General features: G+C 39.7%; 1 protein-coding gene across 2 annotated transcripts in view; it reads left to right on the top strand.

Annotated features, from left to right (window-relative positions):
• Med14 (mediator complex subunit 14) overlaps positions 1-16,629 on the top strand; it is an 87,187-nt gene that overhangs the window by 44,015 nt on the left and 26,543 nt on the right. For both annotated transcript variants that reach the window (XM_021660899.2, XM_021660896.2), the window contains exons 14-19: positions 2,212-2,406; positions 3,171-3,305; positions 5,657-5,733; positions 14,394-14,554; positions 14,640-14,786; positions 16,129-16,220. In XM_021660899.2, coding sequence (XP_021516574.1) covers positions 2,212-2,406; positions 3,171-3,305; positions 5,657-5,733; positions 14,394-14,554; positions 14,640-14,786; positions 16,129-16,220 — 807 coding nt within the window. The remainder of the gene's footprint in view (positions 1-2,211; positions 2,407-3,170; positions 3,306-5,656; positions 5,734-14,393; positions 14,555-14,639; positions 14,787-16,128; positions 16,221-16,629) is intronic.

Below are 16,629 nucleotides of genomic sequence, written 5' to 3'. Positions count from 1 at the left end.
AATTTACTATAAATATATTCTCACACTTAAAGAAGTTTCTTTGTATAACAAAGACATATTTTCAATGAAAATCTAAAAGTTTGAAAATTATAATTCAAGGTTTCTGGTTGAAAGGAATAAAAATGACTTTTTAAGGTTTTCAGATACACCTTTTAAACATACTGTCTCAAAGTGATACCCGGTTCCACTGATATATTGAGTTAATAGATTAATGCATCTATTACTGACATGGCGCTATCATTTTATAAATTTTAACCCCAGGTGTGGAAATAGATTTGACATGTAGTTAAGAGCTATGATTTCAGTTCTTGCTGAGTTGCCTGAGTTACATGTGAAGTGACAGTGAATAACCAACCTATGAACATACATAGACCTTTGCACTCAGCCACACCAAAAATAAAATTAAAGTAGGTACATACTATTTAAGTTTCAGGCTTTATTTGGCATCAGTGAATAGCCAGCGTTTAGTGTCCATGTCTTAGTAGTAAAACAAAAAATTGTTTTAATGGTTTAGTTCAAATCTGAATATAGGTTACTCTCCTTCCTTTAGGGTTATTACTTAGGGATGCTATATTCATGAAGCAGAAAAGTTACTACAACCATGGCCATTAAGAATAGGATAGGAGCCAAGTGGCAGTGCCACATGCCTTTAATCTTAGCGCTTGGGAGGTGGAGGCAGGCAGAGCTCTGGGATCTCTGAGGTTTAGGCCAGCCTGGTCTACATAGCAAATTCCAGGAGAGCCAGGGCTACACTGAGAAACTGGACTAGAAAAACAAAAACAAAACAAAAACCAAAGAATAGGAAAAGATTACTATAATTGATCACCTTAGAATTCCCTGGTTTGTTTTGTTTTGAGACCAGGTTTCACTACCTAGTGCAAGTTAACTTTGAATGCATTGCTATAGCAATGCAGGCTTTGAATTTGAGTGTGTTTGTATGTGTGTGGGGTTGGTTGTTTGTTTGTTTTTGCTGTTTGGGCTAGGGTTTTTTTGTGTAGCCTTTGCTGTCCTGGAAATCACAGAGGTCCTCCTGCCTGTCTCCTGCGTGCTGAGATTACAGGTGTGCCCCCACTCCTCATCCCATGCCCAGCTGTGTGTGTGTGTGTTTTAATTTTGATAGTTTCTTGCATGTATGTTTGTATATTATGTGTCTATAGATGCCAGAAGAGGAAGTCTGATCCCTTCCAACTGGAGTTATATGTATGTGGTTGTGAGCTGCCCTGTGAGTCCTGTGACTTGAATTCTGATCATTTTGAAGAGCAGCCAGAGTTCTTAACCTCTGAGTTAACTTCCCAGCCCCAGGCCTTAAACTTGTAAACTCTATGCCCTAGCCTCCTAAATACTCGGGATTAAAGACCTGACCCACCAGGCCTGCCTCAAATTTTTTTTAATTCCTGTTCAGTATAGATTTTGGTAAATGAATATAGCTGTAACTTCTATCTCACTAAGGATATATATTTACCATGCCACCAAAGTGTCCTCATGCCTCATGCTCTGTTTCTGTTTGTTCTTTTTTTTTTTTTTTTAAGGTAGATCTTGACATAGTGGATAAAAGCAGCTGGATTTCTAGGGAAAAAGAACAAAGACACTGTGTGACCTAGGACAAGAAATGCATTTTTTTTTATGTCCTTATTTCTTCCTCACAAAAATAAAGACAGGTTCTGCCTCCTTGATGGTCCTCTTAGTCACTTAGGACAGCTATGGCATGCTTAAGTCTACTGAAGAACTGCTGCTCATTCATGATGGACAACCGCCAGCGGACCGCATTTTTCAGTTCCACACCCAGGGTTTAGCTGGGTGTGGTGGCAGTTTGGTTGGTGGAGGCAGGAAGAAGCAATGCAAGGCTAGTTTGTCAACTTCTGAGCCTTCTTTCTAGGCCCCAAGGCTAGTTTCTCAATAACAAAATGAGAATTCATTTTCACTTGTTTGCCGGTGAGAGAAAATTGTCAGGGTTTTTTTTTTTTTTTCCTTTTCTATTTTTTTCTTGGCTAATAAATGGAATTTTAGAGTGTTTTCCCCGGCAAGGCAGGCAAAAGGGCAGTTTAAAATAGATACCATTCTAGAAGACCCAGTCCACCTCAGTATATAATGTCAGTAATTGAATTAAATAATTTCTTGTGTTTAGTGTTTACAAACTCGTTGTAAGATGGAAAACGTACAGTGGTTCTTATTCTACTGGATCTCATTTCTTTCTGATTTGGGCCATTTTAGGTGGTGGAAATGCTTGAGGTCCCCAACAAGCCTACACAGCTATCGTACAAGTATTACTTCATGTCTGTGAGTGCTGCAGACCGTGAGGACAGCCCTGTCATGGCACTACTGCTACAGCAATTCAAGGACAATATCCAGGACTTGATTTCCTATACAAAAACTGGCAAACAGAACAGAACTGGTACCAAGCACAAGGTAGGTATGATCACAGAGAAGTTAGCACAGAATTTATTAGTACTAATGTTTTTGTAACCCCTTCCCATTTTATTTTTATTATTATTATTATCATCATCATTATTACTATATTATTATTATTTTGGTTTTTTGAGACAGGGTTTCTCTGTGTAGCCTTGGCTGTCCTGTACTCACTTTATAGACCAGGCTGGCCTTGAACTCACAGAGATCTGCCTGTCTCTGCTTCCTTGAGTGCTGGGATTGCAGGTATGTGCCACTGAGCCCATTTGGTTTCATTATTTTTAAACAGGAAAAAATTATAGATTTTTTTTTTAATTTTTACAGAACAGCAGTGAAAAAGTTATACACATTTTTTTAAAGGATTCTTCCTTTTTTGAGAGTAGGCGAGAGTAGAAATCGAACCAGGGCTTTGTGTACTCTAGGCAAACACTCTGCACCGAGTGATATTCCCAGCCCTTGTTTGTTTGTTTTTGAGATAGATTTTTTTTTTTTTTTTTGTCATGTTGCCTTTCTTTGTAGCCCTGGCTGGCCTCAAACTCAAAATCCTTTTGCTTTTGCTTCCCTGAGTACTAGAATTACAGAAGTGTACTTTCATATTTGGCCAAAAGCAAGTTACTTGTGCCTGGGTTAAGATTGGTTTAGTACCCTTTTGTTGAGACATCACATTTTTTGTCTTGGTGTCAAGCTTTGTTGTAGTGCTTCCATTGCCTTAGTGAACTGTAATCACATATATCTTTTTACACATTAAAAAAATTATTTTCTAGTTGTCTGATGACCCATGTCCGGTAGAATGCAAGAAAGCCAAACGATTAGGAGAAATGTGTGCCTTCAATAAAGTTCTAGCTCACTTTGTTGCTATGTGTGACACCAACATGCCATTTGTAGGACTTCGATTGGAGGTAAGTTGGGAATTTTCAAGTATTAAGTTAAGTTGCATGGCTTTAGCAGGAAAAGTAGTTCCAGGTTCACACAAGCTCTTTTGTGTCTCATTCCATCACCTCCTTAGATTAATGGAAATTGCAATTTTCCCAATTAAAGAAAGTGCACACTTTTCTTCTCCATCATAGTAAGAACATTATGTAGGTCTCACTAGAGATGGCTGTAGCTGGTCTTTGTTACTTTGTGGGTTTTTTTTCCCCACCCTTTATCCTCCTGGTTTCACCATCGAACACTAGATAGGAGAGGAGAGAGGAATTTTGAAAATGCCCGAATCTGACTTCTTTCATTTCTGTTTTGAACATGGGTATTAACAAACCAAAACTAACTTCCTTAAATGACCAACAAACATTGACCCCGCCTCTCGGGGGGAACTCACATTTATGTACCATCTGAAAAGTTCTCAGAATTCCAAACATCACACAATCATAGGAATTACCTGCTGCTGGCCAAACCATGCTTCTCCCAGTGCACGAGGTAAACCATAGTCAGCTGCTGCAGAAGACCGAAGGAGCCTAAACCTGGGATTCAAACGAAAACACATTCTTACAATAGTTCTGTGTTTTTAAATTCCAAAATTGTCACTATTGATAGCTACTTAATAAAGCATGGCTCTGTGTTGAATTGGTAATGTTTGTTGCTTGAGTACTAATAATGCTGGACCCCTTTCTGAGAAGTAAATCAGAAAAATAGTAAACTAAGTGTTATCTTGGTTATGGAAGAAGCACTTGGCTGATGCAGAATCAATGTCTTTCATGAACACGGTGTTGTAGGAGCTGGGGGGGATGGTTCAGCAGTTGACAGCTTTGACTGTTCTTCCAGAGGACCCAGGCTAAGTTCCCAGCACCCACTAGCTCACAACTGCTTGTAACTCCAGGGGGTCTGACACCTTGACACAGACACGCATGTAGGCAAAACAACAATGTATATTAAATAAGTATAAATAAATCCTTAAGAAAAGCATATGGTGTTGTGATATCTACCATGATCCTCAAATGTGAATGGAAAGGGAAGTAACAACTCTGTTTTTTCAAAAAGGGTCTCTGGTGGCCTAGCCTGGCCTTGAACTTCATATGTGGATAAGGATAAACTTAAATTCCTTATGTTCTGTTTTTACTCTCCTATGCTAGGATTATAGTTATATGCCATTGTGTCTACTGCAACCTCCATTTCTTTCTTTCATTATTATATTATTTTTTTATGTGCATTGGTGTTTTGCCTGCATGTATGTGTGAAAGTACCTGATCCACATTCTTCCCCTTTGATCTTATCATTTGAATTGCTTATGGGAGTATTACTGAGTTACTACCTTGGTGCTGGGAAGAGAGTCATACATGATTTTGGGGCAGTACAGTGCATTGCTATCCTCTTCACTGTGCAAAGGGGAGAATTTGCAGAAATGTATGGTTTTGGCAGGTACACTTGGGACCGACCGATAACCTGCACAGATGTCTTTGTCCTTCTCCTGTGATCTATACATGATGCACACATGGAAACTTCCTACAGTACTTTCTTGAATTCAGTCAAGCTCTTAAAAACTTAATTACAATTTCTCATTCAAGTTGGTAGATACATTAAAATACAACCTCCTTTTCTGCTTATAATAATGTACCCTAAGCTGTGAATAACTACATGTAATCTTACTGGCAGTATTTGTCTCTCTACTGATAGCAAGTCATCTTTTGAGCTGTTCCTCACTTTGTTTTGTCTATTTGCTAACTTTTTAAACTGTTCTTCCTGATTCTCAAAGTAGGGTTAGAGAGATATTTAAATCATTGTTAGAACAGGGTATGTAAACATCCTGTCATGGAAGACTTGTCTTATTTACTTGAGGTCAAGTCTTTCTTCGCTCCATTAGAGGACCTTCTGGCAAGCCTTCCTATCTTCCAGCTTCATCAAATAAGTTTCAGCCCCTATCTCTATATTTGCCTGACTTAAGTTTCATTTTGATCAAACAATAGAATCACAAATAAAACCAGTCTTAGTTTTGTAGTTGCTTCATTTTGAACTACTTGAACTGATTCTAGATTACTTTTAGCTTATAGAAAAAAAAAGGGGGGGGTTCATCTCTTGATTTTTGAAGATTTCCTTACTGTGGAGATTTTCTTTCAAGCTAAAGTCTAAAGTACCTTTGACTTGTACTTGCTTTACTATAGTTTCCAAGGAAGTCTAATAATAAGAACATTGCTCATGCCTGATGTATTGTCACTTTGGCAAAGACTGGCCTGATTACAGATGGGATAAAAATAGATGACATGCAGAGAAAAGCTGGCTTCTTTTGAGTTTAACACTACTGTGCTTTCTCTCTTTCCAGTTGTCCAACCTGGAGATTCCACATCAGGGAGTGCAAGTGGAAGGTGATGGCTTCAGCCATGCAATTCGCTTATTAAAGTAAGCTCGTGCTCTATGTTGTGTCTGATTTGTTGTCACACCTTGTGGTCACACCGGAGAACAGTTTTTCTCCTGCGAAATGGAATAAAAGAGAGCCCACAGCTTTGTGTAGGTGATGGATTTCTATGTAGAATTGCTGAGGTCTAGGCGATGTTCTCTTTACCCTACTGTGTGGCAATCCAGCTACCTAGCATTGTAGGGCATCATTCTTCTTCTTCTCTTTCAATTGTTAAACAGATAATTTACTGAAGGTAACTGTTTCAGGCTTGATTTTTGTAAGACCCTCCAGGAGTCTTTGGGCTCACTTAGCACAGAGATGTGGGCTAGTTCAGAAGTCAAGATGGAAATTCCCGAGAAAGTGCCAGTTGATAAGAATAGCTAGAAGCAAGGGCTTATAGTAGAAGGTTCTAAGCAGAGGAGGCAACTGCTAATAGGAAGGGTTGGACGTAAGAGAATGCTCAGCATGCTGGGCCTGAATGTCCAGCAAGGTGGGGGAGCTAATGAGAGTTGAACATGCAAGGTGTAAGCTGAAAGGATTAGAACCTATAGAGTTTTTGTGTTGTTAGCAATGTAGACCTTATCCGGATGACATTAAGAAACTGTCAGAAACTGGACACCAGAGCAAATTCCTACACCCTCAGCTATTCAGGAGGCTGAGGCCAGAAGATCAAGACCAGTTTGGACTTCGTAGTGTGATGCTCATTTCAAGAAGCAAAAACAGCACATAAAAAGAAATCATTAGAAGCTGGCCGTAGTGGCACAAGCCTTTCATCTGCCTTGGAGGCAGAAGCAGGTGGATGGCTGTGAGTTTCAGGCCAGCCTGGTCTACAAAGTGATTCCAGAATAGCCAAGGCTACACAGAGAAACACTGTCTCAAACAAACAAACAAACAAAAAGCCATTAGATGATTTTAAGTACAAACTGACATTAATAGGTAAGTTTTTTCCTGGAAATTGAACCTGAATGCAATATGCAGAATAAGAGAGAATGAGTAGCAAAACCAGTTCCTGAAGTGGTTCATGTTATTATGATTGTTGCTAGCTTGGACTAGGGTGGGTTCCTGCAAAGACATAGGTGATGAAATAGTCAAGGGTTGGTGATTACATTGATTTTGGAGGTACAGGTGAGGTAGGAATGATGTTTATTAATTTTGACCTAGGCAAATGATAGGTGGTGGTTTATGAAGTAAACGACGACGCTATAATATGAAAGGATTTTGCTAAGATTGAGGGGCCTTCAGATCCTTTGAGGAAACACAGATGTGTCTCAAGCTCAGGAAAACAGATTTGGACAGAGGTGATACAAAGTTACCATCTCAGTGGTGGTAACTGAGTGGAGGTGGTAATTAATTGAACAGAACCGTGCAAACAAATGGAGATGGGTGCTGACTGGTGGTATACATCCATAATCCAGCACTTAAGGATATGGAGGCAGGAGAGCAGTCGTGAGTCTGCTTCCTGCCTGAGTTAGATAGTGAGGTCCTTTCCTAGCCCCGAACACTGTCAAAACCCAAGAGGGCAAACCAAAGATGGGCATAGGGTTTAGTTTGAAATGGACAGAGGATAAAGAACCATGTAGTGCTTATAAGTATAGCTAATAGGTGGAAAGGTGAATATAAGAAATGTATAATGATAAGGAGATATCATAATGAACCTCATTATTTTGTACATTAAAAATTAATAACACCTGGAAAAGGGGCGCTGTGGATATAGTTCACTTGCTAGTATATTTTCTTGAGATACATGAGGCCCTGTATTGATCCTCAGCAACTTATAAACCAGGTTTGGTACATGTCTCTAATCTCAGTACTCAGATGGAGGTAGGAAGAGAAGTTCAAGGTGTGGATTGCTTTGCTTAAAATAGAGATCAAAATATTAACAACAAATTCTATTTGGCCACCACAGATAAGTAGATTATAATAATGTGTTTTGTTCTTAGTCTTCACAGTTTACACAGTCTTTAGAAGTACCTTGTCAGCATTTTTCTGAGAGCTTTCAGGTTCATCTTCTCTAATCCAGGGGATGGAACCCCAGGGCTTGGGGCATGCCTGATGAGCTTCGTATGTTCCAGTGACCTTTCTACTTGAACTCAAGCGAACGCTCTAGTGTCCTGCCTAGGAAAGATGCATTTCTTTCTTTCTCTTCTTTCTTTCTCTCTCTCTCTCTTTCTTGTTTTTTTTTTTGTTAACTTCATTTCATAATAACACTTAAGTCTTTAATTCTGTCTTTTCCCTTCTATATTTAAAACCGAAAGAGGAACTATAAAGATAGATAAATTTAAAGATATTTCCCAGTGAATGCTATTGTTGTGGTAGGATGTTTAAAAACGAAGGCAAAAAAAAATAATATGTATCTTTATGATTTACTAAATTAAAATCATGTACTGATCTAATTAGGCAGCTGTTGTTACACATTTGATTTTGAGAACGTCTTCTTTTAAGAATTTAGCCCTAGGTGTTTTAATATAAAGGAAGAGTATGAGTTGAGCCTTCCAAGCTTTCCATTTGAGCACATTCTCTTCTCTTGGCTGAAAATGTGTTCGCTCTACACGCGCAACCTCTATAAACCCTTTCCTCTTTTCCACCAGTCACACGTGGATGCTGCTTTTGCTCTCAGCTCCTTCACTAACCTCCCCGCTTTCAGATGGTTTGTGATGTCTGTAAGCTTGCCTCAGAACAAAGCTGACATACATGTGCCCTAGAGGACTTTAGACGAGTATCTTCAGGTTGTTCAATACTAGAGAAAAATCACTCAGGAGGAGCTATTTAAATTAAACTTCAAGAAGTTTTTGCAAGTATTCACATAAGGTTAACCCTCTTTGTTCATGAAATAGTTCCCTCTGTTCTTATTCTTTTAAATATTACTTTAAGATCTTTTTTGCATATGCTTGTTTCACCTGCATGAATGTTTGTGCACTGTATGTGTATGCAGTGCCCTTGAAGGACAGAAGAAGGCGTCGGCTGGAGTTGTGAAATGCCATGTAGTTGCTGGGAATTGAACTGGGCCTCTCTGGTAGAGTAACCAGTGCCCTTAACTGCTGAGCCATCTCTCTTCAGCTTCTGGTGCTTGGTTCTTGCATATCTTACGGTAATAGGTTTATCAGATTCCTCTAGAGGGATCTGGTTTTATTTTTTCTACTTGTGCAATCATTGGCGTGACCAAAGTTTACCCTGTCTCAAAAATCTAACACTAGCAACAAAAACTAAAAATGACATGGGATGCACTTTCAAAGGTCTGCTATAGTTCAGAGCTTAAATTGAGAAGTCTTAACACTTACCTTAGTTCTCACTTGGAAATATGTAGGTTCTGTGATTTTATTTTGTAACCAGATGGATTTGACGGGAAAAAAAAATCTACCTACTGTGAAAAGAAGATGTGTCTGCATATATGGTCTCAAACTCAAAATGTCCATCTGAATTGTCTGATTTAGAGCTTCCCCAAGGATGACTTGTGTAGTGAGAACTAAGGATGGTCAAGTTGAAGGTCATTTATCCAACATTGTCAATTTCTTCTTTCTTTTTTAGGGCAACAGAGACAGATTCTCACTCTGTAGCCCAGACTAGTACTGAACAAGATGATCCTCCTCACTCAGCTTCCTAGGTCCATGGATTATAGACAGGAGCCATTATGCTCAGGTAGCATATGCCGTTTCTATAATTATCTAAAATATAGTCATCTGAGTCATTGTGGTAGCAATAAAAGATATATAGTATGCAAAACTGGCTTGAGGGTGACACCAGGGATTGAATGTGAGGCCTCCTGCAGGCTACACAAGATTTCTACCAACTGAGCTACACCCTCAGTTCCAACCTAACAAAACATGGTATTGTGCTGCTCAACCTCATTTCCCTGAAGAACTGGGACGATACTTGGCAAACATTTTATTAGTACACCAAATAGCATGACAGATGCCTAAGTTGAATGTGGGTGGTGCATGTTTATAGTCCTTGCACTTACTAGGCTGAGACAAGCGGAAAGGAATAGTTCTGTGTCTTTTTTTCTTTTTAGACAGAGACTCATATCACAAAGTGGATTCAAACTTGCTGTGTAGCTGAGGGATGGCCTTAAACTGATCCTTCTGCTGTCACCTACCACTATGCTGACCTGAGAGTAAAAGTTAAGATTATCTTTGTCGACACACTGAGCATAAACTCAGTCTGGCCTGCCTAAGATTCCGTGTCAAAAGAAAAGAAAAGAAAAGAAAAAAGAAAACATACATATGTGCAGAAGTATCTAGATAACATACAACGGTTATTTTGTTTAGTTTAACTGAAGGGAAATTTGTTATGGCAATGCCCAAGAAGAGTCACATCGTCAGTTTCTTCTTATACCTTTCAGCAAAATAAAGTTGAATGAATTAAGTGGAAGTCAGTGTGTAGAGTTTTCTTTAAGCATAAAGCTCTAGTTTTATTAATTTGTGCCAAGTAAACACGATAACTAAAATTTCCAAATAACTAAAAAAGGGTCAAAGCTGTTAAATTTTTAAAAGTTTGTTTTGGACAGTCCAGAGTAAACTGGTTCCTACAGCTATAGATTGAGCTATCTATAACATGATGCACTCAAATTCAGTCTTAATTCATACTAAGCATTTATCATTAGTATTAATGCCAAGGCACATCACAATTTACTGAGAACCGTATACTTGCCTCCCCCATGTATATGTGTATTGTGTGGGTGTTTCTCTTTGTGTATGTGTGTGTATGTTCCTCTGTCCAGCCTTACATATTACATATTAAAATCTAACTACATATCTACATACAATGAAAGGTTTTTTTCTAGGAGGAATTTACAGGAAAGTAGTTTGGGATATGCCAGATGGCATAAGGCTCTCCACAAGGTGCTGGACCAAACTCAAGAGATGACTCTGTGGATAAAGATATCTGCTGCCAAGCTCTGTCTGTCCTAGTTTAATTCCTAGGATCCATATGATAGACGGAGAGAACTAACTTGTGCAAGTTGTCCTCTGACTTTGACACACATGCCATGGCATGTATGTGCATACACTTACAAAATAAATTTTTAAAAAGAAATATTTTAAAATGTCATCTATGGTAGCAACCTGTTACCAGAACAATGCCAGTAACTGGGTGAAAACAATAACTGCATTCTGATTTGGCATCCACAGTATCTATTTTAAGGAGTCAAGCATGAATAACGAGTGTGACAATACTGGTAGTAGGGTTAAATGTTTCAGAACTGGCTTATCTAAATACTGCTTGGTGAAATGCCCCATCTACTATGATTGTCTGGATTTGACTGTAACGTTACACACTGGGTCTTCATGTGACTTCTAAACAATCCTCAACTTTTAACATGGATGGAGAAAGCCCCCTATGGAGCAGAATCTGTCCATCTACCAAAGCTGTAAGTGGAAGAGAAATCTACAAAATAGTTCCAAATATTGCCATTTCAGTTTTTTTTTTTTTGTTTGTTTTTTTTTGGACTTTGATCCACACATACCTGGGTCATTTGTCACAAGTTCCTTTCTACATTGCCTTGCATTCTCATGCCTCTACCTCCCTAGTGCAGGAATTGCCTCTCTTGTGCTGGCATTATAACCATATTCTTGTAATACATTTTTGGATGGAATAACTTCTTTTTCAATGCTTTTTTTTCTCTACCACTATGCTACATTCACCGCTTTTTTTTTTTTTTTGGATTATTTTTTTTTTTTTTAATGGATACAGGGTCTTTGTGAATGCTGCTCAGGCTGACCTTGAATTTTAAGATCCCTCTCCCTCAGGCTTGGGTAGCTGGGATTACTGATTTATACACTCTATGGAATAAATAATAAATAGCCTGTTGCCTATAGCTCAAGTCTTGATTTTTCCACCAAATTTTAGAAAGTTTCGGAAATTGTGGAAGTGGCCCTATATATCCACACAGATGCTAGAAAGATAATGCATATTTGATTATTTTCTTTAAAAATTTCGGCTCTTTTCCATCTATTTAGCTGCATGTGCTATAGGTTTTTCTTGGTAGTTAGTACCCCCACCCCCACCCCCACCGCCCCCGCCGCCCCCCGCCACCACCATCACCACCATCACCATGGTTTCTCAAGGCCTCTCTGTAGCCGTAGTGGTCTTGGAATTGCTCTGTAGAGCAGGCTGGCCTTGGAGATCCGCGTGCCTCTGCTTCCCGAGCCTTTAGCGCGCGCTGGTAATAAGAGGCATGCACCGCCTCTGCCCGGTTTTGTATACCACTTACCTTACCTAGGTTTTTGTTGTTGTTGCTGCTGGATTTTTGTCTACTTCTCTCCCCTTAGGCTTCCTAGGCAAGCGCCCTACCACTGATCTAAATCCCCAGCCCTGGAGAAGCGGGCCTTTCCTGCCCCAGTTCCTCAAGTTCCTGGAGGCCACTTCCCCCTCACCCCCCAGGCCTGGGACCTTCCGGTTCCTCCCACCCACTTCCTCACCTGCCCTCCTCTCTTTGGGTCCGCTTATCTCTACAGCCGCCGCCTCCTCCGAGAGCAGCGGCTTGCATGGATCCTGCTGCTGCCTGACCTAAACCCTGCTGGCCCTCCGCTTCGTTGGCTGCCCTGGAGGGACCCAGTGGGTACCTGAACCCTGTTCCTGAAACTGCGTCAGGACAGCAGCTGCCAACAGCCATATCTGCACACATCTGCCACAGAGTGTCTCGCGCTGCCTGCCAGACCCCGGTGCTTCACCCTTGTCCTCGTCTTTCCTCTTTTTTTTCCTAGTTATTAACAGCTGCATGTTGTCTGGTGGTGGTTTGGTTCCCGCCAATAATTTCAAACCTCAGTCAGCAAAAGTCGTGAAGATTGCTGCAAGTTCTAGACTGCCGTGGGCTATCGAGGAAGAAAACAGCAAAGCAAAAATCTGCATGTTGAAGAAAAAAAGATGTGTTGAAAGCTTTAAATTGAGAACATTGAGATACCGCATTTTTTTAATGCAACTTACCAGACTTTTTAAATATATACGTACTTAATTTTTTTGGCACATGGTAAAATTTTTTCAAACTCTTAACTTTTTAATTTCTATGTCAGTAGTTAAAACGTGGAGGCGAGGCAATTTTGCCCTTTAAGGTATATAAGGCCATGTTTAGAAATATTTCTCATTATCGTTAACTAGGGGTCAGACTGGTACCTACTAGGTTGAGGCCATGGAAGCCCCAGGTAGCCCTCCACGATAAAGAATTAGACAGTCAGAAATAGCAATATTGCAATAACCAAGAAGCCCTAGTCTAGGTATTGTGAATGAGAGAACAGAAACAAGTTTCTGGATTTCCATTATATACATTTTAGTGGGTTTTTGGGTTTTTTTTTGTTTGTTTGTTTTTTTGTTTGTTTGTTTGTTTTGCCTTGATGTGAATAATTACGAAATCTGAGAGCCATTCTAGGAGTTGAGAGATACTATGTAAATAATACAGCACATGTTAGTTTGTCTCCTGAGATAACAGCTAAAATATATTAGCTCATAATGCTGTATGGTGTGATGAGCAGTAGCTAAAGCTATAGAAGGAAAATAGGTGTTTTGTTGTTGTTGGCTTTTTGTTGGTTTGGCTTGGTTTGGTTTTTGGTCTTTAGAGATAGGGTTTCTCAGTGTAACAGTCCCTGCTGTTCCGAACTTTGTTTGTAGACCAGGCTGACCTTGAACTCACAGACATCCTCCTGCTTCTGCTTCCCAAATCCCAGGAGTAAAAAAGTATATGCCACCACACTCGGCTTAGGTAGGTGTTTTTAAAAAGGAATGCAAACTGTTGACAATATCTATGTTAAATCTGTTAGTACAAACTAAAGTCTATCACAAGCTCCAACTCTACAAAGGAGGAGGATGCAAAGGGGAGATAATCCAGAATTTTGTTAGGGCACTACTGGCTTTGGTTCTGGGTGGTGGCGGCCTTTAATCCCAGCCCTTGAGAGACAGAGGCAGGTGGATTTCTGTAAGTTGAGGCCAGCCTGGTTTACAGAGTAAGTACCAGGACAGTCAGGGCTGCACAGAGAAACCTTTGCTTTTGCTCCAAGGGGGTTTTAGCATATGCGTGTCTGCTCTATTAAGCCACCTATATATTTATCTCTTTTTCATCAGTGACTCATAAGAGAAATTTTTCTGTTGATTTTATAGTGAGGGAATTGAGAGTCAATTTAATGTGGCTGTCAGAATTAATGCATGTCTCGAGTTCTTATTCTTGTACTGTCATCAAAAATGGCTTTACAAGTGTTCCCCTTAGCTTTTTCTTGATGATGTTCTAGATAGATTTCATAGAACTAGTTAGTGTCTTTGATTTTCATTCTCTGGAATTAGAACCCTTTTTAAGTAACAAGATTATAGATAAAGACAAACCTCACTTTAAAATGTTCAGATATGCAGGGGAGTCGTTGTGCACTTCATTAACCCCAGCACTCAGGAGGCAGGGGTGAGCCTGGTCGAGAGAGTGAGTTCCAGGATAGCCAGGGCTACATAGAGAGACCCTGTCATGGTATGGGGGTGGGGAAGATCTTAAAATGAGAGTCCTAATATAGATAGGTTGGTGTGAACTGATGTGGGTTAATTATCAGTTGCTGGGAACCGCTTCTTCATAGAGGAGATCTAGAAGCCCTCTTGGACCGGAAGCTCTGCTGTCAGACCCCGTCTGTCATTTTTACTTTGTGCTTTGTCTTTATGTATAATGTACATTTCATATGCTGTCTTTCATCACCAGAATTCCTCCCTGTAAGGGAATAAGCGAGGAAACCCAAAAGGCCCTGGACCGCTCTCTTCTTGATTGCACTTTCCGATTACAAGGTAGAAATAACCGCACGTGGGTGGCAGAGTTAGTGTTTGCAAATTGTCCACTTAATGGCACTTCAACCAGGGAGCAAGGTGAGATCTTTTACATACTGTTTTTGCATATTTCTAGATTTTTAAGGTATTGATTACTATTGGTCTTCTCTTTTGAATCCTATAGGACCTTCCCGACATGTTTACTTGACATATGAAAATCTGTTGTCTGAACCTGTTGGTGGTAGAAAAGTAGTTGAAATGTTTCTTAATGACTGGAGTAGCATTGCCCGATTATATGAGTGTGTGTTGGAATTTGCACGTTCTCTACCAGGTAACTGTGGTAATCTTCCTTTAAAATTAAAAATACCTCCTTCACATAACAGAAAAACATTGTTTAAAAAAGAAAATAGTCAAAAAGTGTTTTGAGGAAATTTGTCTCAGGAAAATTGTCTCAGCCAAAGTTGGTGGTACACATCTGTAATCCCAGCACTCAGGGAGGCAGAGGCAGAGGCAAGTGGATCTCTGGGAGTTCGAGGCCAGCCTGGTCTACGAAGCTATTCCAGGACAGCCAAGGCTACACAGAGAAACCCTGTGTGTCTTAAAACAACAATAACAACAAAAAACAAGAAAGGAAATTTGTCTCCTTTTCCTCTGCCTATAATTTCTTTTCTCCTGAGAAAAATGACCATTTCTTTTATTTCTAGAAATTTGGGCACATAGATACACAGACTTGTGAGTAACATACCTGTGTGTTATCCTCATATAGTACTCATTTACTGTGCACATGTGATCTTATAAACATTTTTGCTATGCCAGCATGTTACCATTATAGAGGAGCTGTGAGAATGCAGCCAGTAAATGAGGCAGACTGAAGTCTCATGCAGTAGCCAACTTTCTTCAGAGCATCAGACAATTTAAACTGAGGGCCAAGAAGAAGAACATTAGTATCAAAATGACAAGCAGGGGAGCTGGAGAGATGGCTCAGTGGTTAAGAGCACTGTCTGTCCTTCCTAAAGGACCCGGGTTCAATTCCTAGCACCTACATGTCAGCTCACAACTGTCTGTACCATCAATTCTAAGGGATCTGATACCTTCATACATAAAATAAAATTAAATAAATTACTTAAAAAAATGACAAGCAGGGTGTGGCAAAAACATGTTTTCCCATAGAAGCATATAACCAAATAACAACCGTCAGTAGTAGTGAATAATCTGAAGCAAGTGCACTCCTTTCCTCTGTGCAGCCCTGGCTGTCCTGGACTCGCTTTGTAGACCAGGCTGGCCTCGACCTCACAGAGCTCCGCCTGCCTCTGCCTCTGCCTCTCCAGGTGCTAGGATTATAGTTGTACACTGCCGCTCCTAGCTTCCATGCGCTAGGCTTTCTCTTAACCTTCTCTGTCCTTGCATGCTACTGCCTTTTGAAAAAGAAACAGAGCCAGGCATGGTGATGTGTGATTGTAATCACAGCACCTGGCAGGCAAAGGTAGGAGGGACGGGAGTATATTATCACCAGCCTAGGGAATCTAAGGCAAAATCTGGCCTGAAAGGAGACTTGTCGCATCAAAAGTAGACATCATTTATTAAAAATTTCCTCCTTCTCAAACCTGGTTTTTATGTTTTTTTTTTTTTTTTTCATGTACTATCAGTGATTTTTTTTGTTTGTCTCTGCTTAGATATACCTGCTCATCTGAATATTTTCTCAGAAGTTCGTGTCTATAATTACCGAAAACTTATCTTGTGTTATGGAACCACCAAAGGAAGTTCAGTAAGTATATGAATCAAAGCACGGAAGTTCCTTTCTCATGCATCTTTTCAAAATCGAAAACTTTAAATGAAAGTTTCCAGGCTTTGTGTCATGTGCCTCTAAGCCTGCACTCTATAGGCTGGGCCAGAAGGATCTTGAGTTCAAGGCTATCCTAAGCTTCATATGGAGATTGTGTATAAAAAAGAAAAGAAAAGAAAAAAAAAAACAACAAAGGAAAGAAAACTACCTTAAATAAGGGCTCAAGTAAAACAGCAGATAAAATGGTAAATTTTAAATGCTTTGCTGAAATAGAAGTGATATAATGCTGAATTCTTCAAAGTTGAAAAAAAAATAGTGTCTTTAGAGCATATAATCTTGATTTTAAAACAAGCACTTTTGATGCCTTTTTTTTTATTTCACTGATTTCAAA

The sequence above is a fragment of the Meriones unguiculatus genome, chromosome X, assembly GCF_030254825.1.
Source record: "Meriones unguiculatus strain TT.TT164.6M chromosome X, Bangor_MerUng_6.1, whole genome shotgun sequence".
NCBI lineage: Eukaryota > Metazoa > Chordata > Mammalia > Rodentia > Muridae > Meriones > Meriones unguiculatus.
The sequence above is the reverse complement of the archived record's forward strand: the minus strand, read 5'-3'. Positions and strand labels throughout refer to the sequence as shown.